At 43.3% G+C, this 24,432-nt stretch overlaps 2 protein-coding genes across 13 annotated transcripts in view; both read right to left on the bottom strand.

Moving 5' to 3' along the window:
- The window catches only part of kmt2ca (lysine (K)-specific methyltransferase 2Ca), a 244,243-nt gene extending 235,422 nt beyond the window's left edge, over positions 1 to 8,821 (bottom strand). For 11 of the 12 annotated variants that reach the window (XM_063206925.1, XM_063206924.1, XM_063206918.1 and 8 more), the window contains exons 1-2: positions 8,520 to 8,821; positions 1,174 to 1,365 (exon numbers count right to left, since the gene is read on the bottom strand). In XM_063206925.1, the coding sequence (XP_063062995.1) occupies positions 1,174 to 1,364 (191 nt within the window). In that variant the 5' untranslated portion in view covers position 1,365; positions 8,520 to 8,821. Of the gene's footprint in view, positions 1 to 1,173; positions 1,366 to 8,050; positions 8,500 to 8,519 lie in introns of those variants that run through there. The other variant, XM_063206917.1, reaches the window with a different exon arrangement.
- A 10,335-nt stretch (positions 8,822 to 19,156) lies between these two features.
- Positions 19,157 to 24,432, bottom strand: part of xrcc2 (X-ray repair complementing defective repair in Chinese hamster cells 2) — a 29,511-nt gene continuing 24,235 nt past the window's right edge. The window contains exons 3-5 of the mRNA XM_063206935.1: positions 21,865 to 22,086; positions 21,222 to 21,442; positions 19,157 to 20,533 (exon numbers count right to left, since the gene is read on the bottom strand). Coding sequence (XP_063063005.1) covers positions 20,099 to 20,533; positions 21,222 to 21,442; positions 21,865 to 22,086 — 878 coding nt within the window. The 3' untranslated portion in view covers positions 19,157 to 20,098. The remainder of the gene's footprint in view (positions 20,534 to 21,221; positions 21,443 to 21,864; positions 22,087 to 24,432) is intronic.

The following is a 24,432-nucleotide window of genomic DNA, read 5'->3' on the forward strand; positions in this document are numbered from 1 at the left end:
TGAATGTAAGGTTGGGGGGGGGGGTGATCTATGATGATGAAAAAATCATGACGAACAGACTGAGAGGGGAGAGAGAGAGAGAGAGAGAGAGAGAGAGAGAGAGAGAGAGAGAGAGAGAGAGAGAGAGAGAGAGAGAGAGAGAGAACTTAATCAAGTCACACATTCGCAACAGCCCAGTCGTGGTGCCATAACTAATTACATCCAGGGCCACAGTTCACAGGGATTGGGAAGAAAGAAAGAAAAACACTGAATAAAAAAACAGACACACACACACACTCCCACAATGCAATTGCAGATAGCTTCCTCAGATCGGTTTGTGACAGACGGACAGACAGACAGACAGAAGGAAGAACGACAGATAGACAAAAAGACAGAAAGAAAAGACAGGAAGAAAGAAAAAGTCCTGCTTCAAGTATCTCATCACAGCAGGCAACCTCTTCCAGATCAGAGCTGACATGGCTAGCAAAGGCAAAGCAGCAAGCGTTAGGAATTCACAGTGGTGGATAGAGGCAGAGAAGTGACTGAAAGGGGAGTTGCGCCAGAGGACCAGAGAGGGGACGGGAGAGAAGTGACAGAGGGAAGAGGATGGAGAGCAAGGTCAACAGTGAGTGAGTGAGCGAACAAGTCAGTGAGTGTGTGTGTGTGTGTGTGTGTGTGTACTTTGATGTCTGTGTGTGTGCACGTGTGAGTGTGTGTGTGCACGAGTCTGTGTGTGAGTGTGCACGAGTCTGTGTGTGTGTGTGTGCACGTGTGTGTGTGTGTGTGCATGTGTGTGTGTGTTTGTGCGTACGTGTGTGTGTGTGTGTGCGTACGTGTGCGTACGTGTGTGTGTGTGCGTACGTGTGTGTGTGTGTGCGTACGTGTGTGTGTGTGTGCGTACGTGTGCGTACGTGTGTGTGTGTGTGCGTACGTGTGCGTACGTGTGTGTGTGTGTGTGTGTGTGTGTGTGTGCATGTGAGTGTGTGTATGTGCGTGCAAGTGCGTCTTGGTGTCTGTGTGTGTGCATGCATGTCTGCTGTCTGTCGGCATGTCTGTCCGTCTCTGGAAGGAGGATGTCCACTGAGAGAATATTATAATATCCCATCATTTGGGACGTCACATCAAAACACAGCACAACCAGCAGACATTAAAAAACAAGCAAGATTTAGAAACTCAAACAGATAAGACACTCACTTCCTTTTGGGCCGGGGTGGATGGATGGCAGAGGCGGCATCCTTACGAGGCCGGCCCCGGGGACGACTGGGGCCACTGGGGGCGGGACTCCCGGGGGGTGAGGCCCCGCCGCCGGGCGCGTCCGCAGTGCTGTGGCGGGAAGGAGACTGTCCTTGCTCAGTGGGCTCCAGACTCTTGTCCTCTGATGACATTCTGTGGACAGCACATTGAAACAAAGACTTTCAATATCGTAGCCGAGATGATTCGTGGCACACATCACCAATGCGACAACAAAAGTGGGATGCAGTCCGATCTCCTTGACTTTCCATTGAACTCCATTCCTTCTCCTAGTCTCCTACTGGGCTACCATAGGATTGCACCTTACGTTATGAGGATTCCGAAGAAATCGAGGCTCCCAACTTCTTTAAAGACAACATTAACAATCCACAATGTGTCAAGGTGTAGTCTGACCAAGGTGGGAGCAGAGATGGTGAAAAGGCAGACCATCGAAAACCTCATCTCAGAGGGATACTGACTCTGATCCTTTGATGATCTTTTGCAGAAGTGGACAACTTTTCATTTTATTTTTATTTAGCCTTTCTTTAAGCAGGAAGTGGTCCTTTTGAGTTACAATAACTCTTTTGCCTGGGAGTCCTGGACAAGGCAACAAGACACACTAAAGACAGAAGGCATCAGCCAATTGGACTCGAGAATGATTCTGCTACTAACGTCTTTACAGACGCCAATAACAATGTGTGTATGTTGCAAACAGGGCTGAGAGTGGAGCTTGTGGAATATATTTCGGGGAGACTGACAGCAGGGGGACTCTTGTGACAACGAGCTGCACGAATACTAAAAGCTTGACAACGCTCTTAAAACTGACAGTCAGAAAAGGGAATGATTCTGCAGCAGTGGAGGACAAGCCAAGTGCTTCGCCAGTGGGACTATTTATCAAACCATACATTGAAATGCCAGGTGGTCAGAGCATTTGTTTCAGTATAGCGAAGTGAGGAAAGCTACTTGGTATGGTTCCAGCATTACTTTGTCTTGCTCTGTCACAAAAAGAAAAAAGTCTTCTAAATGTATAGGCCAGCTACGAAAGCTCTAGATTGCAAGATTGCTAGTCAGCGACCGCGTGTCCCCTAAAGGCCATTTTAAAACGGCCAATATTATGTAATTCCACCGCTGTTGAGAGTCGTGACGAAGGAGTCTAGCTTAACTTTTCTTTTCACATCAACACAGCTTTTTTTCATTCTTGAAGCTAATAAAGTCATGAATATCTCCAAATTCACAAGTACAGGCCGAATTAGTCTCTATCGCCCAACAACTATTGTCCCAATGTGCCTTGTCAAGCTAAAACAAGGAGCCTCGCTGCATACATTGTGATAGTCAGGGTTAATACAAACATTAAAATATAGACACATATGACCGAAAGGCAAAAGCAGTTAGATCCACAAGGAAAGATGAAGCGAAGGCATACGCAAGGAAACCAAACCGAAGGGGCTGGACAAGGTGGCCAGGGAGGGAGAGGAAGGCACAGACCAACTAATGGGAAATCTAGAGTAAATAGTGACAATGCAGGAGCGGAGGAAGAGAAGAGGAAGAGTAGAGGAGAGCAGAGGAGGTGGGAGGAGGAGAGAAGAGGAGAAGAACAGTGGAGGCGAGCAGAGGGGGTGGTAGGAGGAGAGAAACGAAGAAGAGTGAAGGAGAGCAGAGGGGTGGAAGAAGAGGAGGAGAGGAAGAGTGGACAAAAGCAGAGTGGGTGACAAAGTGAGGGGAAGGTACCGAACCCCTAATTGATTAAAAGGTGGCACTGCAGGAGAGGAGAGGAGAGGAGAGGAGAGGAGAGGAGAGGAGAGGAGAGGAGAAGAGAGGAGAGGAGAGGAGAGGAGAGGAGAGGAGGGCACGGAATGACTAAAAGGGAGCAAGTAAAAAGTGGTACTGCATGAGTTGAAGAGGAGGAGGGGAAGGGAGAGGAAGAGGAGGAGAGCAAAGGGGATGGCAAGGGCAGAGGAGAAGAGAACCCAAAACAGCTAAATGTACAAAGTGGCACTAAAAGAGAGCAGGAGAGGAGTTGAGGAGGAATGGAGAGGGGGAGAAGAGGGGAACGTTTGTGCCTCTGGCAACAGCTGTGGGCAGATGAGCTTCAGCAAACGGTAACTCTGCTCTGGGCTCCTCTGCGTGGCACCACACTGCTCTCTGTGGCGCTCCCGCCGCTTAAATTACGTTAAAGATTTTACTCAGAGCAGTCAAGCTGTGGGAGGCAGGGAGACATGAGGGTGCAAAGAGGTAGATGTTGGTCCAGGAGAGGAAGAGTAAAAGAAAAAACGAGACATGGAGAAACCCCTTGGTTTGTGCCTTGCAAGTTGCACATACTTGGGTTACTAAAATGTTGACTCATTTGACCATTCGTCGCTGTGTTGAGTAGACAACGGCAATTACTGGCCATCTTTTCTTATTGCTACCAGTGTTGGGCAAGTTACTGAAAAACTAATGCATTACTCTGCATGTTACCATCATTTCAAAGTTATCCCTTACATTACAATACAATATTTTCAATGTAAAGCATTATACTACTTTTGCATTACTTCAGTTACTCTCGCCAAAATAGGCCTACATGGGTTCTAATTTTTTGTTGTCTCCTGACTACACAAAACTAGCTGCGCACAACTCAACCTCTGATTGTTGGAAACCGCTGTCGGTCAAAAAATTAGCTCACGTGGTTGGCTGCCAGTGTCTTGCCCCTCCTCACAACACCATGTTGATAAACAAAAAAAGTCATGACTCATTAGTCATGACTCTTCGACCTCCCTCCCATGCAGGAGGTGTGTTGGCAGCATCCAAACTAAAAAGTAGCAGGTTCAAGAATAGATTATTTCTGACCCACCACACTGAACATTTAAACCCAGGTTAAACTAAAATGTATTGTAACTTCAGTTACTAGCATTGTAATAAGCACCTAAACCATGATGTACATATGCATATAGCCAAATTACATTGTCTGAGTCAAATTAACAAAGTACTGCCATGAACAAAATACTTCCATAGGGATGGGATGACACATTAACATCCGTTTGCGCGTTGTCCATGGCCTAGGCAATATAACGTCACAAGTCACTGACATTTACTCTCCATCAACATACATTAGCAAGCTACTTAACACATCTGAATGCTGTGTACAATCTTCTTGTTAGCAGCAAGACGCCTTTCTGCCATTTGCTTCACTCTCCTGGCGTTGAAGTGCTTCTATCAAAATAATAACTCTGAAGGATATAAGTTAAAGCATAATAGAGAGGGTTGTTAACATCAATGTTAAGTATGCTGAAGTGTGTGGCGACTGTGTGCGTATGCTTATGTGACTGCCCATACACGCTCTATATTTGCACCCTGTGTGTGTCTTGGTGTGTGTGGCTTGTATATGACGAGTCTGTTGTTTCCTCTCATAATGTGCTCTCTCCCCTATGCCACTCAAGGGAATACTGTATGCATGGGTCCTGGGCCGGCCCCCACACCCCCTACACACTCACAGTGGCTGCTTACATTGTTACAACCAATCAGGGACGAGGAACATCGGTTTCATTTAGTTGATCTTCGCTCTTTTCCATTCAGACACACAGACACACACAAACTGTGTGCGCACACATACACATTACACACACACACACACACACACACACGCACACGCGCACACACACGCGCACACACACACACGCACACACACACCTGCTTATCTGAACCGAATGTGGCTTGGCTGGACACAGAATAACTCAAAGCTAGTCTCCCTCAGCGGACTACCCTCAGACTGCCTCCAAAGCCGGTGAGGATAGAGGGTTTGGGGTAGAGAGCTGCAGTCTAAGGGGAAACCTAGTGGTCCCTTTCAGATGGCCATTACATCTATGGAGAGAGGGTGAATAATAGCACTGGTGTATGTAAGGTAAGATGGATCTTGTATGTTCATCTTCATCATGTACCATTAACGCCAACACTTCAGGAGCAGACATTCGTAAGTAAACGTCAACCTCACACAAATACCCTGTCAGATATGGACTTAAAATGACTTTAGGTCATACAAGAATTAGCATCTGTGAGTTATACTGCCATGGCAAACTAGAAATAATTTAATAAAGCGAATTATTAAGACTTAGTGTATTCTACACTTTTCCTCACTACTGGAGTGGAAAAGTGTACAAAATGCAGGTAGCATTGTCCTGTGTGACAGGTAGCAATCTTCTGCAGAGCCCCATGTAAAGCACCTTCTAATGCAAGTTACATAACATGTAGGCTACACATCTTGAGAAGAAATATAACCCTGGAATGACTCTCCTAACTTCAAAGGAATGAAACCGAAACAGATTTTGCCCTTAATATATAGCCTCAATTTTCAGGAGGGTCAGAGGTTGTTTGATAGTGTGATATCAATCACATGAACGAACTCACACAGGATGGCAAAGTTCTTCACGAATTGCACAGCCACCTTAGACATGTTTCTTTCTTTGCAAAATGATGCATCAAACTACTATGAACACATTGTACAAATAATCATTTTATTATCATTAATAAAATTATAATTTCCAATTACTTAATGATCACGATTCGAATGACATAATCAAATATTTTTTTCTTCTAAGCTAGGATATTTATGGTAATGTATTTAATGTCGGTCTTATTCAGACGAGTCATGTTGACAATGCACACTTCCCACTGAGTGGGTCCAGACTGGAGTGAAGACGAAAATGTTAGCCCAACATGTTTTTTTTTTTGTTTTTTTTTGTCAAAGCAGCCCTACTTTCCTACATGACACCTCATATCAAACAGATTGGATAGATATTCCTGATGCTGCTACTCTGGTCAATAAGAAATGTCTCAAAGTGAAAGCCATACCACAAACTAGCTGTAGTAAATCGAATGCATTTGCACAAGGAAAATAACATCAAGTTAGAGATGAAAAGTTGTTCCGAGCCCAACAGAGAAATCTTGTTAGTGAGCAGTGAAAAACTATTAAAAAAAAATACATTTTGAGGAACCCCATAATACTAATAGCTGATCTTTACAGCATGTTCGTTTTGTTTACCTTACTGAACATAATAACAAGAGTGTGTCCCACATCATTGTAGCATTGTTGTTACAGGACAAATAGAAATGTGTCCATTTTTAATGGTATGCATGTAGCTGATAAAAACGGACACATTTCAAAACAAAACCTGTACTAAATTTCCCCCTGCTGCATGAGTCAACCCTTCAAATGAGGGTTTAGTAGGTTAAGTCTCAACACAGCATCTGGATTGAAATACAGTCAGTTGGAATACTTCCACTCAGTCTTTGAAAGCACAGTTTGTAACAGGTCCACATTGGTCAAAAATAGTGACCTTGTATTTCTCATATTACATACTAAGGACAGCTATGGACAGTTATGACAGGAAAAAATGATACCACATCATCTCTTTTTACAGTAAACAGTTGGGATGATTGTCTGGAGTGTTGAATACTTCTTAGCAAACGAGAACCTATGATGTGTATTCCTGATCTTTTGCTGTGGGTCTGTTGTTGTAGTTATGGGCTACTCTGACTGCTGATAGCAGACTGAAGCCTTCACACAAGCACTCTCCTCCTCAGCCTCACTGAGCACCTGTTAGTTCCACTAGCTCTGGCTGGCTCCTCACCTCACCTCGTCTCCTCTGCCCTGCTGGTTGGTTGGTTGGTTAGGGGAGGTTGTGGCCATTTTGCGTCACTGCTCTGCTCTCTATCCACCATCTCCACTGGTTCTCCATCCTTCCTTCCTTCCTTCCTTCTGAGTCTGACTTACCTCCACCAAAGACTCCGCCACACTGTTGCACCTGCACATGTTGCCACTTCTACCCTTACCTCTCCTTATGGACATCATATGTCCTGCCTAATGCGGAAGGCAACATTTAGTAGTGATATCATATCAACCACTACCACAAGACTCAGACCAGCCAGACCACAAAGCCCCCTCACATCGGTGTTCATGTAGCTAATGTATAATGTATACATCAACATATAACATGAATGAAATTAGTCTTTTGGGGTCAAAGAGGACAGTTTGTAGTTTAAAAAACTGCTTCACCACCAATTATACATTTACATTACACCTCTAAACACAACACCTCTCGACTCATCCCATCTCCCATCTACCAAAAAACAAACCAACAAGAAAATGGCTGTGTGCACAGTGTTCTCTTAGAGGTTTATCATGATTGGCTACTGATGATTAAAATCAATCATTAATTTTCATCAATTAAAGTTAACATATGGCAACATTCTCCAGAAATTCGTGTGACTTATTAAGTGGCAGATATTGTGAAATGGGCTACCCAAACTTGATGGATAAGTAGAGACAGTTAAGGGGGTGGGGAGAAATGACCACGTCAAGGGGAGTTGCATGATTTAGTATAGTTTAGGGACTCTTTTTCAACACAAAACAGCACCTATTGTTGACATGGGTGATGTACAGGTAACAGTAAAATGATTAGGGTATTCGTCCACATCCTCAAATTGTTAGGCTACATTGACCCACATAACGTTGCCATCTAGCAGGCCAAAAAAACTCCAAGAAGTAGCCTACATTACATATGGGCCTGACTGAAAGTAACGCAATGGGTTAGCGCGTAAAAGTTGTATGCTTAGAAACTTCAAATGCCTGCCGAACATATCGATATGTCAAGCTAAAACAACAACAAGATAATTGGCTAAGTTTGAGTGTAGTTCTACGCACGAGTGTGAGCCCCTGCCAAGCCGACTACAGGAACCTAGCCTGCTTGGTGCCACAGAGCGACCACACGATATGACCGCTCAGCGCGCGGGGTGACGACTCAACGCAAACGATGATAACTTTCTTTAGAAGTACCTTACTTGGGTACACTAATAAGTAATAACTTACCTTTTCAGACCCTAGAAGTGTGGCGACACTGCCTTCATGACTTTTCGTGCCATATGAGAAACGTAATACTTTTGTTTGGTGAGAGGGTGGGGGTTGGGGGTAGCTCGCTCCTTTCCCCAAATCAAAATTAATGCCCAAAAGAACCGGGTGTGATTCGGCGATTCCAGAACATACAGCAACAACAACTGTAAACTCCTTAAAAAGCGTCTTCAGAAACCAGGCACAGTGATAGACTGCGTTATGTGGAGAAACGGCGAATCTTGATCCTCCCCAAATTACTGGAGCACTTTCCAGCCGCCTATGCGAACATAGGAAAACACATTAAAAGCCCGATTTTCTACATCCCAGCGGCATCGTCTTCTCAACTTGCCAGAAAATGTGAAAGTATAAACACAAATCCGGTCAGAAGAGATGGTCACGTACGGTACATAGAAGGTTTTATACAATCGAAAGACACGAAAATGCTTACGGAATTGATGCAATTCTTTTTTTCCTTTCCAGGTTCCAGCCAAGTTATATCAAAACGTAATCCAATAGGAAAGTTTACCCAAAGCTTTCATGAAGATGTGATGTTTGGTAAGGTATTTTCAGACGAAACATGTCTTGTAGAGAAGAGAAAAAATAGTTTTCCTCAAAAATCTCAAATTTAAAGTTGTAGCATTTACTCCATCATGGTGGCCATGTTTAAGAGAGACCGGACTACTGCCTGTCAACGTCTCTGTGTCAAATAGATCCAACGAAACGCCGTTATTGACATGTGCGTAATGCGTAAAATAAGCAAAAAATAGCAACGTATTGATGTGCGGTGATGTTCTACGATATATTTTTTCAAAAACGTGGGGTGTAGACCATACAAATGTGGCGAGAAAGTCTCAATGACCCTGCGGAGGAATACACCAGGGCACTCGTTAGGTAAAAAGCCTTTACAGTCATCAGCTATGACCTGTAAAATCTGGAACTGGAGTTACCAAACTGTGCGAACCGGATCGTTTCCTTATTACGCATTTGATATTGGCACTTTTTACGCAGGTCTGTCAGTTACATTGAACCAAAATGCAATGTCAAATTCATGTAGAAGTATGTGACAAAAAAATGAAGGGCACACAGCCATGTGTCCTTTTATCTATAAAAAAATAATTTATTTTTTTACTAATTTACACAACATTTATGACTATTCAGTTATGAGTAGTTTAGGGTTTTTTTTCTTTTTACAAAATGCACTAGACGTAAAGGATAGATACCAACCAATAACTATTACAAATGTGCCATACAGTACGTAGCTTCTAATTGTACACCCTTCCCATGACTTAAATGATTAAATTGATAAAGACAGCATCTGTTCTGTTGTTACACCGCTATGCACACTTAATGACAATGCACTCATGTTAAGCTGAATATATGCAGTAGCCTACAGAGGGCACTCGAAAGTGGTGTGATGAATGGGCATTCTCTCTTCATCTCAGAAGCGAGAAAAGTAGCCTTTTTTATGTGAACCCATCCTTAGCAGGACACTGTTCTGGATGCTGGGAACTGGGGGGGTTTACTGGAGGTCAAGGATGACATGGAGGAGGTCCAAAGAAGCCCAGGTGGCAGAGGAAATGAGCCTGACCATAAAAGAGAGGTCTCTGTTTGGAAACACAGTGTCCTACTGATGCCCAGGCAGGCCACCCCTCTCCACCAGCGCCTCTTCTACCCACCCTCAGAGTCGTCTCATGTGTGTGTGTGTGTGTGTGTGTGTGTGTGTGTGTGTGTGTGTGTGTGTGTGTGTGTGTGTGTGTGTGTGTGTGTGTGTGTGTGCGTGTGTGTGTGTGTGTGTGTGTCGGTGTGAACAGAGACATACAGAGATAGAGAGAGAGAGAGTGTGTGAGTTTGTGTAGAGAGTAGAGTAGAGTACTTTTATTGATCCCGAAGGAAATTAAGGTGTCTGTCAGCTTACATAAATACACAAATCCAAACGTACACAAAGAACTTATACACATAAATGCACATTACAGTAAAAGTATATCGCCTCACACACTCTCTCTCCCTCCCTCCCTCCTTCCCTCTCCCCCTCTCTCTCACACACACACATATCCTCTCTCTCTCTCCATCTAACCCCCCCCCCCCCACACACACACACACCACATAGACACACACACACACACACACACACACACACCACATACACACACACACACACACACACACACACACACACACACACACACACACACACACACACACACACACACACACACACACAAGGTTCTTGTAGGGCCTCATGTTGCATACTATACACAAAAAGTCAAGATAAAAGTGTTCAGTACACATAAAAGAGCCAAAATAGTTCTAATGATTGTGCATTGTAGAAGTCCCTCAGTTAAAAAATAAAAGTAATAAAAAATAAAAATACGGCAGTTCACAGTAGCTTTTTCAGTGGTTGAGATAGTCCAGTAAAGAATAAATTGCAGAATTAAATAGTTCACAGATGCTATCCCAGGGGATAGGTGAGGTAGCTGAGGTGGGGTGTAGTGAGTTTATTGTCCTGTGTTGAGCAGTCCCTTAAAGTGTCCATGGTAGTGCAGGCGCTTGCTCCATGAGGGTGGGGGTGGGGGGGGGGGGGGGGGGGGGTGGGTGTTGGGTGAAGTGTAGCTGTTCAGTAGAGATAAAAAAAAAATCGGGAGGGGGTGGGGGTGGTTTAGGCTGTCCAGTCACCAATGACAATCTCTTTCATTGTGTCTTTCTGTGTGGTGTTGAAGAGCTGGATGGCCCTAGGAACAAATGACTTCCGTAGTCTGTCTGTACGGCAGGGTAAGGCCCGGAGTCTGTAGCTGAACACGCTCCTCTGGTTGGCCAGAAGCGGGTGCAGGGGGTGTCTGTCATTTTCCAGTATGGAGTCCAGTCTGCTCAGTGTCCTGTTTTCGGCTGTTGTAGTGAGGTCCTCCAATTCCATGCCCACCACAGACCTCGCTTTCCTCACCAGCCTGTCAAGGCGCCCCGCGTCCCTCTTCCTAATACTACCTCCCCAACAGGCGATAGCATAGGTAAGGACACTTGCCATGACAGACTGGTAAAACATCAGCAGGAGCCTGTTGCAGACATTGAAGGATCTGAGCTTCCTTAGGAAGTAAAGCCTGCTCTGTCCTTTCTTGTACAGAGCATCTGAATTAGCAGCCCAGTCCAGTTTGTTGTCCAGGTGTACACCTAGGTACTTGTAGGTGTCAACTGTCTCCACTGTCTCTCCCTCAATAGAGACAGGCACCAGTGGCGGGGAGGTCCTTCTGAAGTCGACCACCATCTCCTTTGTTTTGGTGGCATTCAGCTGTAGCTGATTATCCTGGCACCATCTGACGAAGTTCTCCACCAGTTCCCTGTACTCTCCTTCCTGTCCATCCTTGATGCACGCCACAATAGCAGTGTCATCAGAGAACTTCTGCATGTGACAGGTCTCTGTGTTGTAGCTGAAGTCGGAGGTGTACAGGGTGAACAAAACAGGGGAGAGCACCGTCCCTTGTGGCGCGCCCGTGTTACTGACTACAGTCTGGGATGTATGGTCGCCGAGCCTGACGAACTGGGGCCTCCCAGTGAGGTAATCAGTTATCCATGTCACCAGTCCTGTTTCCACTCCCATTCGCAGCAGTTTGTCCTTCAGCATGAGTGGCTGGATGGTGTTAAAGGCACTTGAGAAATCAAAGTGTGTGTGTGTGTGTGTGTGTGTGTGTGTGTGTGTGTGTGTGTGTGTGTGTGTGTGTGTGTGTGTGTGTGTGTGTGTGTGTGTGTGTGTGTACTGTGATTGTTACTCACTGAAGATGTGGTGGTGAAATAGGGAGTGAGGAGACCTACTGTATGTGTCGGGATCCCATTGGTGATCGCAGCTTCAGAATTTAACCCTGCATGCCTGTATGCTTCACATGTCACCAGTTTTCAGTGGGTGCAATGACTGGTGTGCTCATTAAGATCAGCTGGTCTTAGAAAAAAATCTCCATCTGTGGTACTAAACCTGCTGGGGGGGCAAGCGCTCAGGGTTAGGGTTAGGGTAACTGCATGCACTCTCCCTAAACTGATAAAACCTGAGCAACGTAGCACAAACCCCAGACAAAGTAGATTTCGGTGGGAAACGCGTTGTTATTCAGACAATACAGTAGACATCAATGTCGGAATAGGGGCATGTCTGAATAGCGCCATGCAGGGGCGCCGCCAGAAATTTTGGGCCCCATGATAGATTCGAATTTTGGGGCCCCTTAAGGGCCCCTGTTAGTGCTGTCAGTGTTTGGGCCCTTAGAATCCTTTGCACCTTTCCCCCCTAGCGGCACACATGGCACCATGTAACCATTCTGCTGTGCACATAATACTTGGAAGCATCGGGTTATAAATGAATTTGCAATGGAGGTGTGAAATGTGAAAGGGTGTTAAGAGTAAAATAACACAGCAAAGAATATACTGTGTACTATGTGTAACTACTAAGTGTAGTTAGTGCCAAGAAATGAATATATCTCTTATGCACTGTTTCTTAACTCCTGCCAAGGAGTTAAATTATCTTCGTTGGCAGGGTTGCCAGGTGTGACTTGATTTTCAGCTCAAAAAATGCCCCAAAGCCGCCTGGAGGCACTAAATCCCGGCCCAATTTGAACTAAATTCTATTGATTTCTATGGCTATAAATTTACAGAAAACCCTGCCCAATACATTTTTACCTGCAGATGGATATCCTAATCAGCTCAACTGATCTGGCAACACTGTTCATTGGTTGTTGGCTTGTTCATTTGTCAGCCTAAATCAAAAAGTTATAAATGAGCAGACCTTGATGCAATTTTGAGCATGGTGAAAAATCTGTCCGGCAAACATACAGATAAGCATTTAGTAATGATCTGAATCACTTCCTTAACCCCTTTGCGCAGAGCCTATGTTATAACCTTGCTGTCACCAAAATTGTAATGGCTATGTCTTAGTCTGTTACCTAAGGCTCTCAGTAATGTCATAGCAATGTTGTTATGATGTAGTTGAGTATTTTCAGCAAATAGTGAATATCTGCCGGCGACCCCACCTGCGCAAAGAGTCTTTGGAGGAACGTGAACTGTAACACCACAGGCTTGTTCACAAGGTAGGCTACCATGCACATCAACACAGGCAAAATTTACAGTATGCTCTTCCTGGCTGCAGGAAACAAAACAGTTTTCTCAGGAAGTGCACTCCACTCACTGTTTAAAAAAAGTCTTAGGTTACAAGCAACTAGCCTGACTAAACACCAAGCCGATCTCTACTTCTTGCATGGAAAGTAATGACTGGCGTTTAAGCCAGGCTAGTGAGCAACAGATCAGTCCATTTATTGTAGAGACGCCACACTGGACAGCAAGTTTTGTTTTGTTATTTAGTGGGATTGCATGACACACAGGCGGACGTTTCAGCCTGAGCCTTCTTCAGCATCTTAACAAATAATACACTAAGGGATGATGGGAGTGCAGGCCCACTTCTATGGCATCGCACCTCCCTCCTCCTCCATCCTTGATGGCCGTGTCACACTTTACATTACTTACCTATTTAGGTACAGTGGAATACCTTGTGTAATAAAGCTTGGGCCTCAGTCCATCTCGTTACCACAATGGTAGAATTCAGCACTTTGGCAATTTTTTTTTTTTTTTTTAAACTTCATACTACAGGTACATTTTAATTATCGCATATACATATGTGAAAATACAATGGTGTAAGTAAACTAGCAGGGTTACATTTTATCATATGTATTACACCATTGCCGGGATACAAAATTGGAATCATAAAGCGGGCCTTGTGTAGGAAATGCCGAGCACTAACTGATAGAATGTTCTCACAGCTTCATTGATTTACCAATTGGGTAGCATTGCAGCCAGTTAAACGTAAAAAAGAAATTAGCTTTATTATGGTTATGTCAATAATTAAGTCCTTATTGACTGTGAACAAGAAATGTGTGAATAAAAGTCAAACAAATGATTGATTTGGCTTAACAGTGGCTGAAATGAACATTAAAATAAAGTGTTACCACAATTTTGAGAAATATTAAAACATGCTTTGTCATTAATGCATACATTTAGAGGGAGTATCTGTGGATATTTTTCAGAGAGTAAAGTGAGCAGTAAAACGGAACACTTACAGCAAAGTATATGTGAATATTACCCAAGTCCTCCTAAGCACATATTCTATCCTTGAATGCCAAAAATGGTTTTCCATCAAATCAAACTTGGAAACAAATACCTCCATCGGACATTCAGGGGAAAAAAAGAGTTCATTTTATTATCTGCACCAGCATTTCAAGCCATTCTTTACTTAATAGCAGGAGATTGATCTAGGGTCTTAAGTAAGTAACAAGTGAACCTGTATCGACTGATGGGGAATCCAGGTGATTACTGTATAAGGGGCCGGTCTAAGGGAACAATGCCTCCCACTATAATGGCTGCCCAACTGCCAGGACAGTAAAAGGTGGGACCTAAACGTTTATCGACTAGTGTGACTCTTAAAAATGTTTAGAAGTTGTAGTTGCTTCACAGGCTTCATGTACATGAAACATTGCAAATCCAGACCACAGTTCCCCACATATAATATATTTATAATATAAAATGTATTTCTATATTATTCTAACTATTTCCAGCAAAGCCTGTAACTAAGTCTTAGATTAAGCTGCTCATCAAGTAAACTGTAAGTCAATCTTGTTTATCTGAAATGATTATTCTCAAGGCCATTTTTTAATTTCCCACCAAAAATAAAAGATTTTAACAACCTACCTGCTGCCAGATGCATTTCCCACAGACTTCAACTCCTCTTACCTCTGCTTACCATGAGCAGGGATGGCGACCGGACCTGGGACCAAAGGGGTCAGCTGTGCCAGGCCCACAGAGGGGCGGAGAAGGGTGGCCAAGGCAGGAATTGGATCCTATTTACTAATAACTGTGGGACTTTCAGATTACTTTGTCCTGGGCCCGGCAAAAGCCGTCATTAGCCAGCCCCTGACCATGAGTAATCAACCCCACCAGCCTCAAATAGTCTGCACGCCCGAGGGAGAAACCCAGACCATCTGAACAACGGCAGCCTCTGTCAAACATCTGCTGCAGGACTACAATGGTGAGGTGTGCCATTATCATCCTGGTGGTGGGAACCCAACAAGTAACAACCTAATCTGTTTAATAGCTCCGAGCCTAATCGAGGCTGGGTAATCCCAGGTAGATAGCGGCAGCTAGGCAGGCTGAACGCAGGCCCGTCACAACCAGGTAAGCAAAGTAGGCTATCACCTAGGGCGCGCTTTCACACGTTCAATGACGGAGCAGTACAATGATACTGCCATGGAAATCTCCTGAGGTGACCCCCACCCAATAGTTTGAATAGAAGAATGGTGTGTGTGTGTGTTTCGGGGTTGTAAGGGCCCCAAGTCCCTCTTTGCATATAGGGACCCAAAATACCTTGAAGCGGCCCTGGCTGAAGGGAGGAAGGAACAATGGAGGAGCTTTTATGCAGCAGTACAGCTGGTGCATGCGCAGCCGCAGGGCCCATCAGCCCAGCCCATCTGACACATGGCCGGTAATTAACCAGTAATTTGTAGTTGTTTATTTCTTCCCCCGCATATAGACAGGGGAGTTGGGAGTGAGAGAGAAACAGGTCAGTTGTCCTGGGCTGAGGGAGAGAGAGGACACATAATTGGGTCCTCTGTATATTGCATGTATTGAAAGGGGGTGCCATTTTAAATTATTTTGCCCTGGGCTCAATGAATGCTGAATGCCTGGTGATGGTAAAGGAAACAGGGATAGAGTTGACTGGAGTGTCAAATGGATAATTGGACGGTGAGCTGCACTGCCACGGCGTTGTAAGAGTTGGAGTTAACTAGAAAGAAAGGCATGATTGGGGTTTGGGGGAGGGGCTTTTGAGTTTGAAACTCAACTTTGTAACTTCATGCATTGGGCAGAGTTCTCAGTTACTTCTCAATTACCCTGCAACTGTAATCTGTGATTCTGGCTCTTGGCAATGACTGAAATGAAAGACAAACATATACAGTCAATCCGGAAAGTATTCACAGCGCTTCACTTTTTTGACATTTTATTATCTTACAGCCTTATTCCAAATGCTACAAATGAATCTCTGTTGTCAAAATCCTACACAAATTATTCCATTGTGACCATGTGAAAGTCAAGTTGTCTTGACAGTTTTGAAAATGTATAAAAATAAAAAACAAAGAAATCATTTTTACAAAAGTATTCACAGCCTTTGCTTAATACTTCGTAGAACCACCTTTGGCAGCAACTACATTCTTTTTTCATTTCGAAATGAAAAGGGATTAAAAGGGAGGTCATCGGTGTGCGTTTCAACCTTTCAGTACATTGGAATTGTACATTTTGAGTCTGCACCTGGCTAAAATAGATGGGTGTGAGTTTTGAATGAAATCCTATGGAGAGTATCATGATCTGCTTCTGTAGTCACAGTGCATGTTGACATGCATGCTTCTTTAGATGTAATTCAGATTTCCAATGCTGAAGGCATTCATACATCCCCAAACGATGTCAGTCCCACTACCATGCTTGACTAGCCAGATGATGCACTTTTTTGGTAAAAATCACTTGTTTACCACCACACATGCTTAACACCATCTAAAGCAAATTTGTTTATTTTGGTCTCATCAGATCACACGACATGGTTCCAGTGATCCATATCCTTGGTCTGTTCATCTCTCTTGAGACCAAGATAAACAAATTTGCTTTAGATGGCGTCAAGCATGTGTGGTGGTAAACAAGTGAGTTTTACACAAAAAGTGCATCATCTGGCTAGTCAAGCATGGTAGTGGGACCAGAGGTCGCGTTAACCGACAAATGTCCGTTATTGACGGATTTTTTTGAAAGATGACGGAACATTCTGAAGCCTGTCCGTCATTTTGACGGATCAATATTCAGGGTGATGATAAATAAATCACAAGTTTAAGTAGGCCTACTACACCTCTATCGAGTAGAGCAAATATGCATTTCAATTAGGCATAGTTATCAGCGCAGATAATTTCATGCTACTATCGTTTGCCTTTCTCCCTCTCTCCCTGCTTGTCATGCCATGCGCCGCAGCTGGGCTGTGCGGCTGGCTGCAGCAGAGCGCGCGCCTCTGCACTTGCTCAAAATAATGAATTAAAATAACTAAGACGTTGCCACCATACACGTGTGACTTCGACTTTAAGATTCAGAACTATGTGTAGACCTAGGCCTACTACATTTACCGACTATCTGATTTTCTGCCAATGACAAAGTTGTCCCTCTATCGCCCTTCATAGAAGCATTCTTTCATAACTCCTTGCTTGAAACAAATAGGCTATGCGAATAGCACGTTTGCTAGCCAGAACCTTCACTCAAAGGCAACGCAGGTCTAAAACGCCTTCAGGACATTAACTAATAAAACGACGGATATTCAAGAACCTAAATATTACCAGGCAACGCAACTTACAACTTTGCAAACGTTGCCAGAAACGGCTAACCTTCTCTCATTTCGATAGCTGGTTCACCCATTATAGGCGATATATTTTTTATTCAGACAACTTTACCGCGCTCCCAGAGCCAACATATAAGCCGATGGGGCTACGTATGGAGAGGCTCCCTTTACCGTCGCTGACATTTTTCAACAAAGTTTTGCGAAATCTGGTTGTCTTCCTGTTGTAGGCTTCAGTGCCTTTATCTACTGTCTGGGCTACACCTTTCTGCTTCAAGACGGCATTCCTTCCCATCGTGCATGTGAAGTCCAACGCAGATATTATTTATATATCATTAATCAGAGCAAAACGAGTGACTGACAGCTGTTGGATAAAGCCCTGCACGCGACTTTTAAAAAAGTGCTTGTGGTGACCATAGCGCTGAACACTGAATCAGGCGCGCGTCATGAGAGATATCTGCAGCTTTTTCAACAGTGCAATGAGGGAGGCATAGAGAGAAAGTGGACAGCAAAATTGACTCCATCCTCAAAGTTGGAGAATGAATGTCGAGTGAAAGCGGGTGTATTCACAGCGGTTTACTCTCAATTGGCCGCAATTGCGCACGTGTTGTTCTCGGAGCGGGGTCGCGACCCCCCACATTGAGAAACCAGGTGGGGAATTTAACAAATAAGCGATGACAGATTTTTTTCGACCCTGTCCGTCAAAATGACGGACTGTGAAAAAGTCTAGCGCAACCTCTGAGTGGGACTGACATGGTTTGGGGATGTATGAATGCCATCAGCATTGGAAATCTGAATTACATCTAAAGAAGCATGCATGTCAACATGCACTGTGACTACAGAAGCAGATCATGATACTCTCCATAGGATTTCATTCAAAACTCACACCCATCTATTTTAGCCAGGTGCAGACTCAAAATGTACGATTTCAACATACTGAAAGGTTTAAACACACACCGATGACCTCCCTTTTAATCCCTTTTCATTTCGAAATTAAAAAATGAATGTAGTTGCTGCCAAAGGTGGTTCTACAAAGTATTAAGCAAAGGCTGTGAATACTTTTGTAAAAATGATTTCTTCGTTTTTTATTTTTTATAAATTTTCAAAACTGTCAAGACAAATTGTTTTTCACATGGTCATAATGGAATAATGTGTGTAGGATTTTGACAACAGAGATTCATTTGTAGCATTTGGAATAAGGCTGTAAGATAATAAAATGTGAAAAAAGTGAAGCGCTGTGAATACTTTCCGGATTGACTGTAGGTTTAAAGTAGGCCATCACTCTCTTCAAATGCATCATTAAAAGTCAACAGAATGTAACATTGACATAATTGTTTACAGTGGGCCAACTTATGAGGTATCCATGCTCATGCAATTTGTGGCTAGGATTTCACAAAGATCGTAGTAGTAGTAGACGACAGCGATGTTGAGTTAAAATATCGGAGAAAGCAGAGAATGCGCGCATCAGTGGTACAGGTGCTGGACTAAACAAAATAACTGAAGTAAATGATAAATATCCGCAACACTGTTAATGCTCCCAGTCGTTTATTGGCACGTTTCGGACCTCAGGCCTTCTTCAAGTGTAACCTTAGCTTTAACAGTGTTGCGGACATTTATCATTTACGTACTTGAGTTAAAATATTTGCCATGAAGCAGGGGTGTCGCTACCTCATGCCTATCTTGCTTTATTACAAGACTCTCATGCCCAGTGCCTCTTGAGCGTGTGCTTGCTTTATTTTTTATTTTTTTAAACAAAACAGGAACTTGTAAGCTCACATTGGATTGCATTACGCAAACTTTCACATGACCTAGAAGAAGCTTTTATTTCACACAGGATATTACATAGTGCCAGAAAAACACACGTTTGCATACAGACACGTGTCAGCTTCATGTGCAAGAATATTATTGATGGTGATATCTCCCAGAGATTTCGGTTGGAACATTTATTGTGTTGGAAAGCACTTTTTCAATAGTCTACTTTCCAGATTTTCAGCTTTGATAAGCACTTGAATGTTAGTTTATATTATAAGCCATTAAAAAAAGCAGAAAAAAACTCCATGACAACCCATAACACTGGAGATGATGAACTCTTGTCACTTGATGATTTTAAATATGTACCCGTAATTTCCGGCCAATAAGACGTCAATTTTTTTTTTCATGCTTTGAACCCTGCGGCCTACACAGTAATGAGGCTAATTTATAGATTTTTACATGTGACAAGCACTAGGTCTTGAACTATATTTTCTAAATTTCCCATGTTACAATGTGGGCACCTGCGGCTTATACAGAGATGTGACCAACATATGTACATTTTTTCTTCTTCATTTGAGTAGATTCAGCTTATACAGTAGGTCGAAAATTACAGGACATGGCAAGGCACGTTGGAGTAATAGATCAAAGAAACAACAGAAAAGCGTCAGACAATATTTACAGAAATGTTATATAGCCTACTGCTCAGGAAGAGAAATAATTGTGAAGAAAAATGTAAGAAATCCACCTTTACAAGCCCACCAAGTAAACATTTTCCAGAACATATACGCAAAACTGCATCTGAGAACACAAGTCGCTTAAAGGAACTGTTCACCATATTCATACAAGTGGAATATAACATGGAACATACAAAAAAAAAAACTGTCATGTCTCAATGGCAATCACAAGAACTGCATCCCACTTTCTGTCAGAGAGAAAGAACTCCTCTTCACCCCTCTCGTCCTCGTGGTGGTGCAAGCCACAGAAAACACCGGCTTTCTGTCCCTCGACACATCCGTCTTGGTGAACACCAACCTTTGCGTGACCAGCCTCTGCCACACCCGGCAGAGGTACGGCTTATCAAAGTCGACCACGCTGCTCCACCTGCGAGAGTTTGGGGTTGAGGACGATGGAGGTGGCGCTGGTTCATCAGATGTTCTGGCCGCGGTGCTGTTGCCGCTCCCGGACGCTTCAGACGACCCGTAATTCCTCATGATGGCGTGCACGGTGGCGAAAACCACAATGCCGTAATCCCTGCCGAGTCGATCCAGGAGCTGGGCACACTTGCGCAGGTTGGTCTCCTGCCGGGCCACGCTCTCACCCCCGCTGCAGCGGTCCTGCCAGTAGAAGATGTACCAAGTTCATTATGTCTAGTAATAAATTCAAGTTTTTAGTTTTCTTTTTATCAGCTGATATTAAAGCATGTCGCACATCACCATCAGGGCTCTAAATTAACACCTGCGAAATGACTTAATGCTGATGAAAATACAGTTTGGCTGGTTGAAAGGAAAACTTACTAGCCACTTTAACAGTAAATGTATGTTTGGTTAGTGATGAAAAAAGGTAATTTATAGCCCTGATCACCATCAATGTGACCTTCTGATGAAGACATACAGTAAGTTACACTGTCGAAACATGTCAGATGAAGAATAACAAGTCCGACAGGCGGACAACAGATGCGTTCGTCTATGCCAGTGGTTCTCATCCTTTTTTGCCCAACTATGCTGCCTTGTGGACACAGGAGGGAATAACAATTAAGATACGTGTCATGGACCGACAGACGGATAAAGCCTCTCATAGAGATGCGTGAGACGCATCTAAAAACGTTTACGTCTGAAACAAAATAAAAGTTAAGACCCGCCAGTAGAAGGCTGAGATGCTGTCCAGGACCAGCAGGCACAGTTAATTTATAGCCCTAATGACCAACCATGTGACCCTCTGATGAAGACGTAATTTACACTGTCGAAACATGTCAGATGAAGGATAAACACGTTTAAATGTCTGAAAGAAAAGCAAAGTAAAGACCTGCCAGTAGAAGGCTGAGATGCTGTCCAGGACCAGCAGGCACAGGGCCATGCGGCTGCTGACCCAGCTCTCCAGGTAGTGGAGGCTGAGGAGCATCTGAGCTGAGCTGCTGCAGTGGACCACAGACAGCCTCCGCAGGCACGCCTTCACCAGCTCCTCCTCCGCATCGGCATCATTGTAGTCTTCATCTTCCGCTACCCTGCCACCAGCTGTGGCTAGGCCTGTAACGACAACAGTTTGCTGGCCGATTAATTGAGGAATTCGTTTAAAAAAAATATCCCCCCCCCAAAAAAGATTTGTAAATATAATTACAGCATAAGATGTACTAGGTACTCTGTGAATTATCATCTAAAAAAAAAAATTGAATGTGGAATGCATCTGTATAAAGGAGGATACAGATTCAAGGCTGCAAAAAGATAAAAAGTAACAGATGGCATACTGGAGGAGTTGTTCTTGTTCTTTGCTGACCTATGTGCTGAGTGGTAGGAGAGAACAGACGCCAGCAAGGAGCAGAATTCTCCAGCCTCATTTTCTCCCCTTTCGACCGAAAGCTTTCTGAAACCTTGATCTTTGTCCTTTAGTCTGGTTGTGTGTTGACAAATGAATTGGTTTTCTTAACCAGATTATTGTTACACAGGCCTACCTCTGGTGTCTGATGACTGACAAGGCTGGGTCTGACTCTGGGCCAGTCTGGCCTCCAGTATGGTCACCAGACGAAGCGTGTCAAAGTGGTAGTCGGTGTCCACGAACACAACCTCGACCTCCAGCCCCCCGCGGTTGGCTGGCAGCAGGCATCGCACGATCAGGTGGTAGAGCGCCTCGGTTTTGCCCGTGCCCTCTGCACCATGCAGCTCCACCACATCTCCTTCACATAGAGGAAACCAGACCAGGGAGGGATCAGGGTTATATGACATAAACCTAATAATCTATTGGTTAACCTTTATGGTTTTTGAAATCAAAACATTCTCCACATCCGTCTGTGTGTATGTGAATATGTTTTTGTTAAATATTAGGTCAGTGCAATACAGTATTTTCAGGGCAGCTGTAGCCTAATGGTTAGGGAGGGGGTCATAAGATCAGAGGGTTGCTAATTCGAATCCCACTCTTACCCCTCCCTGTACCCTATAAGCTCAAAGAGAACAAGCACATCAGCATCACATGCAGATATTGAAAATATCTTTTTTAAAGACAAAGAAATCATTTAAGTCATGGGCCAGATACATGTAACATCTGCTGGCGTGTAATTAAGTCATGCACAAGAGAAATGCGCCCAGAATTCCATTTGATCTTCAATAAATCTGACGATAAGTTTACATGTTTACATGACACGTGTACCCAAGATCTGGTAACATGCTGTTGTGGTTCCCATGCCCAAATACCTTGAATGATTTTAGACCAATCGCTTAAACTTCAATTGTAATGAAGAATTTTGAAAAGCTGATAAGGCCACAAATTTTAAGATACACTGAGCATGCACTGGATCCCATGCAGTTTGCCTATAGGGCAAACACCCTCCTGCTCCAAGCTCTTCTCAAAAAGAAGTGGGTCCCATGCTCAGATGCTATTTATCGATCTATTTATCATCTGCTTTTAATACAATTCAGAGACATATTTTAGTTAAAGGGGTATGCCACTATTTTGGGGCTTAATACAGTTAAAATCGTTGGCTGGGGTTTATAAAGGTGGTAAAGTGTCTTTTTTTTCCATGTAAGCCGTTGTCTTGCTTTAAGACAAGTTAAAAGAGGGAGCATGTCGCTAAGCTAGTGAAAGTCAATGGATCCGTGTAGCATGCTACATGCTACAGTGATCCATTGACTTTTACTAGCTTAGCTACATACTCCCTCTTTTAACTTGTCTTAAAGCAAGACAACGCTTAACATGAAAAATAACATGAACACCTAGCTGCTGTATACCTCTCTCTTGAACTGAAAAACCAGTTTACCCACAAGTACTAATAAAGTAACTTGAACTTGTTGTACCAAGCTGAGCATTAAACTGGGTTCAACTCAATGATCAAACTGTTCCATCTTTTTTTCCTTTTATTTTTCTTCTCATGACATTTACAGTAAATCATTAGGTGAAAAACCTTAAAAGACAAAAACAAAACAAACCCCAAACATTTACTATGTTGCACATTGTTTGTAAAAGCAGGTACACAGAAATACATAGGGGTGTAAATCATAGCTTCCATGATGATGGGATTCGTTATTGATTTCTAAGGCAGCGATTAGATTATTTTCAATACTTAAGAATGCTCCACGATACGATACGATACAATTTTTTTTAAAAATCCAATTAGTTTTCCACTTCTATTACGTTGCACAATTAACAGCAGGGGCATTGGGCCGGGGCCATCGATTCGATTATTTTTGATGATTTGATTGTTGGCTGTAGGATCGATGCATCGATACATATTGACTATTATTTACACCCCTAGAAATAATTATGAGAAATGTAACATTCAATATATACAAAAATAGATTACACTGTAGAAATATTTTCCCTTTGAGTTAAGACAAGCTGTTTTGAAGGATTTACCGAAATGCATAAAAATATTAAAATACATTTTACCACAGGAGCCATGATAAATTAAGCAAGCTAGTAAACTCAACAAACACAAACAAAAAACAAACATTTCCCCCACGTCTCAATGCATCATCAGTACCAGCTGTTTGTTCAGTTCTTTGTTTCTTGGTATAAACATGGCACAGGTCTTTGTATTGCTCATGTAAAATGGCAAGCTTTAGTAATTTCGTGCTGCAGTGGTACTGATTCGGGATAATTAAATTCTGGGGTATAGATAGGCTTCCCGTTTACAAACATTCACACTGTGAGGAAGGGCAAGATGCTAAGCAGCGCATTTTTTGAGAGACAGCAGTTGAAGAGATTGCAGAGGGATCCTGAGCTGCGCACAGACAGGAATATTTGTCCTGAAAAGGCATGGTTTGGGTAGCACACATGCTAATTAACTTAGAACCTGTCCTGATGGTCATGTTTGACCAAGGCTAGCCGGCCTCGCTTTTAAACTTTGGCGATTGCAATAACACCTTCAAAGCCCCTAAATGTTGTGGTTTGAATGCCAGGGCGCACGTTAAAAACTCTCACCAAAGTGGTGAACCGGTTTGAGGGTTTCTATTTTTTATTTTTACGGTTAAAAAAAAAAAGGTCTGGCTATAGCTCGGCCTGTGGTATAATCTCACTTCAAACTATT

This window comes from Engraulis encrasicolus, chromosome 9 (genome assembly GCF_034702125.1).
Source record: "Engraulis encrasicolus isolate BLACKSEA-1 chromosome 9, IST_EnEncr_1.0, whole genome shotgun sequence".
Lineage (NCBI taxonomy): Eukaryota > Metazoa > Chordata > Actinopteri > Clupeiformes > Engraulidae > Engraulis > Engraulis encrasicolus.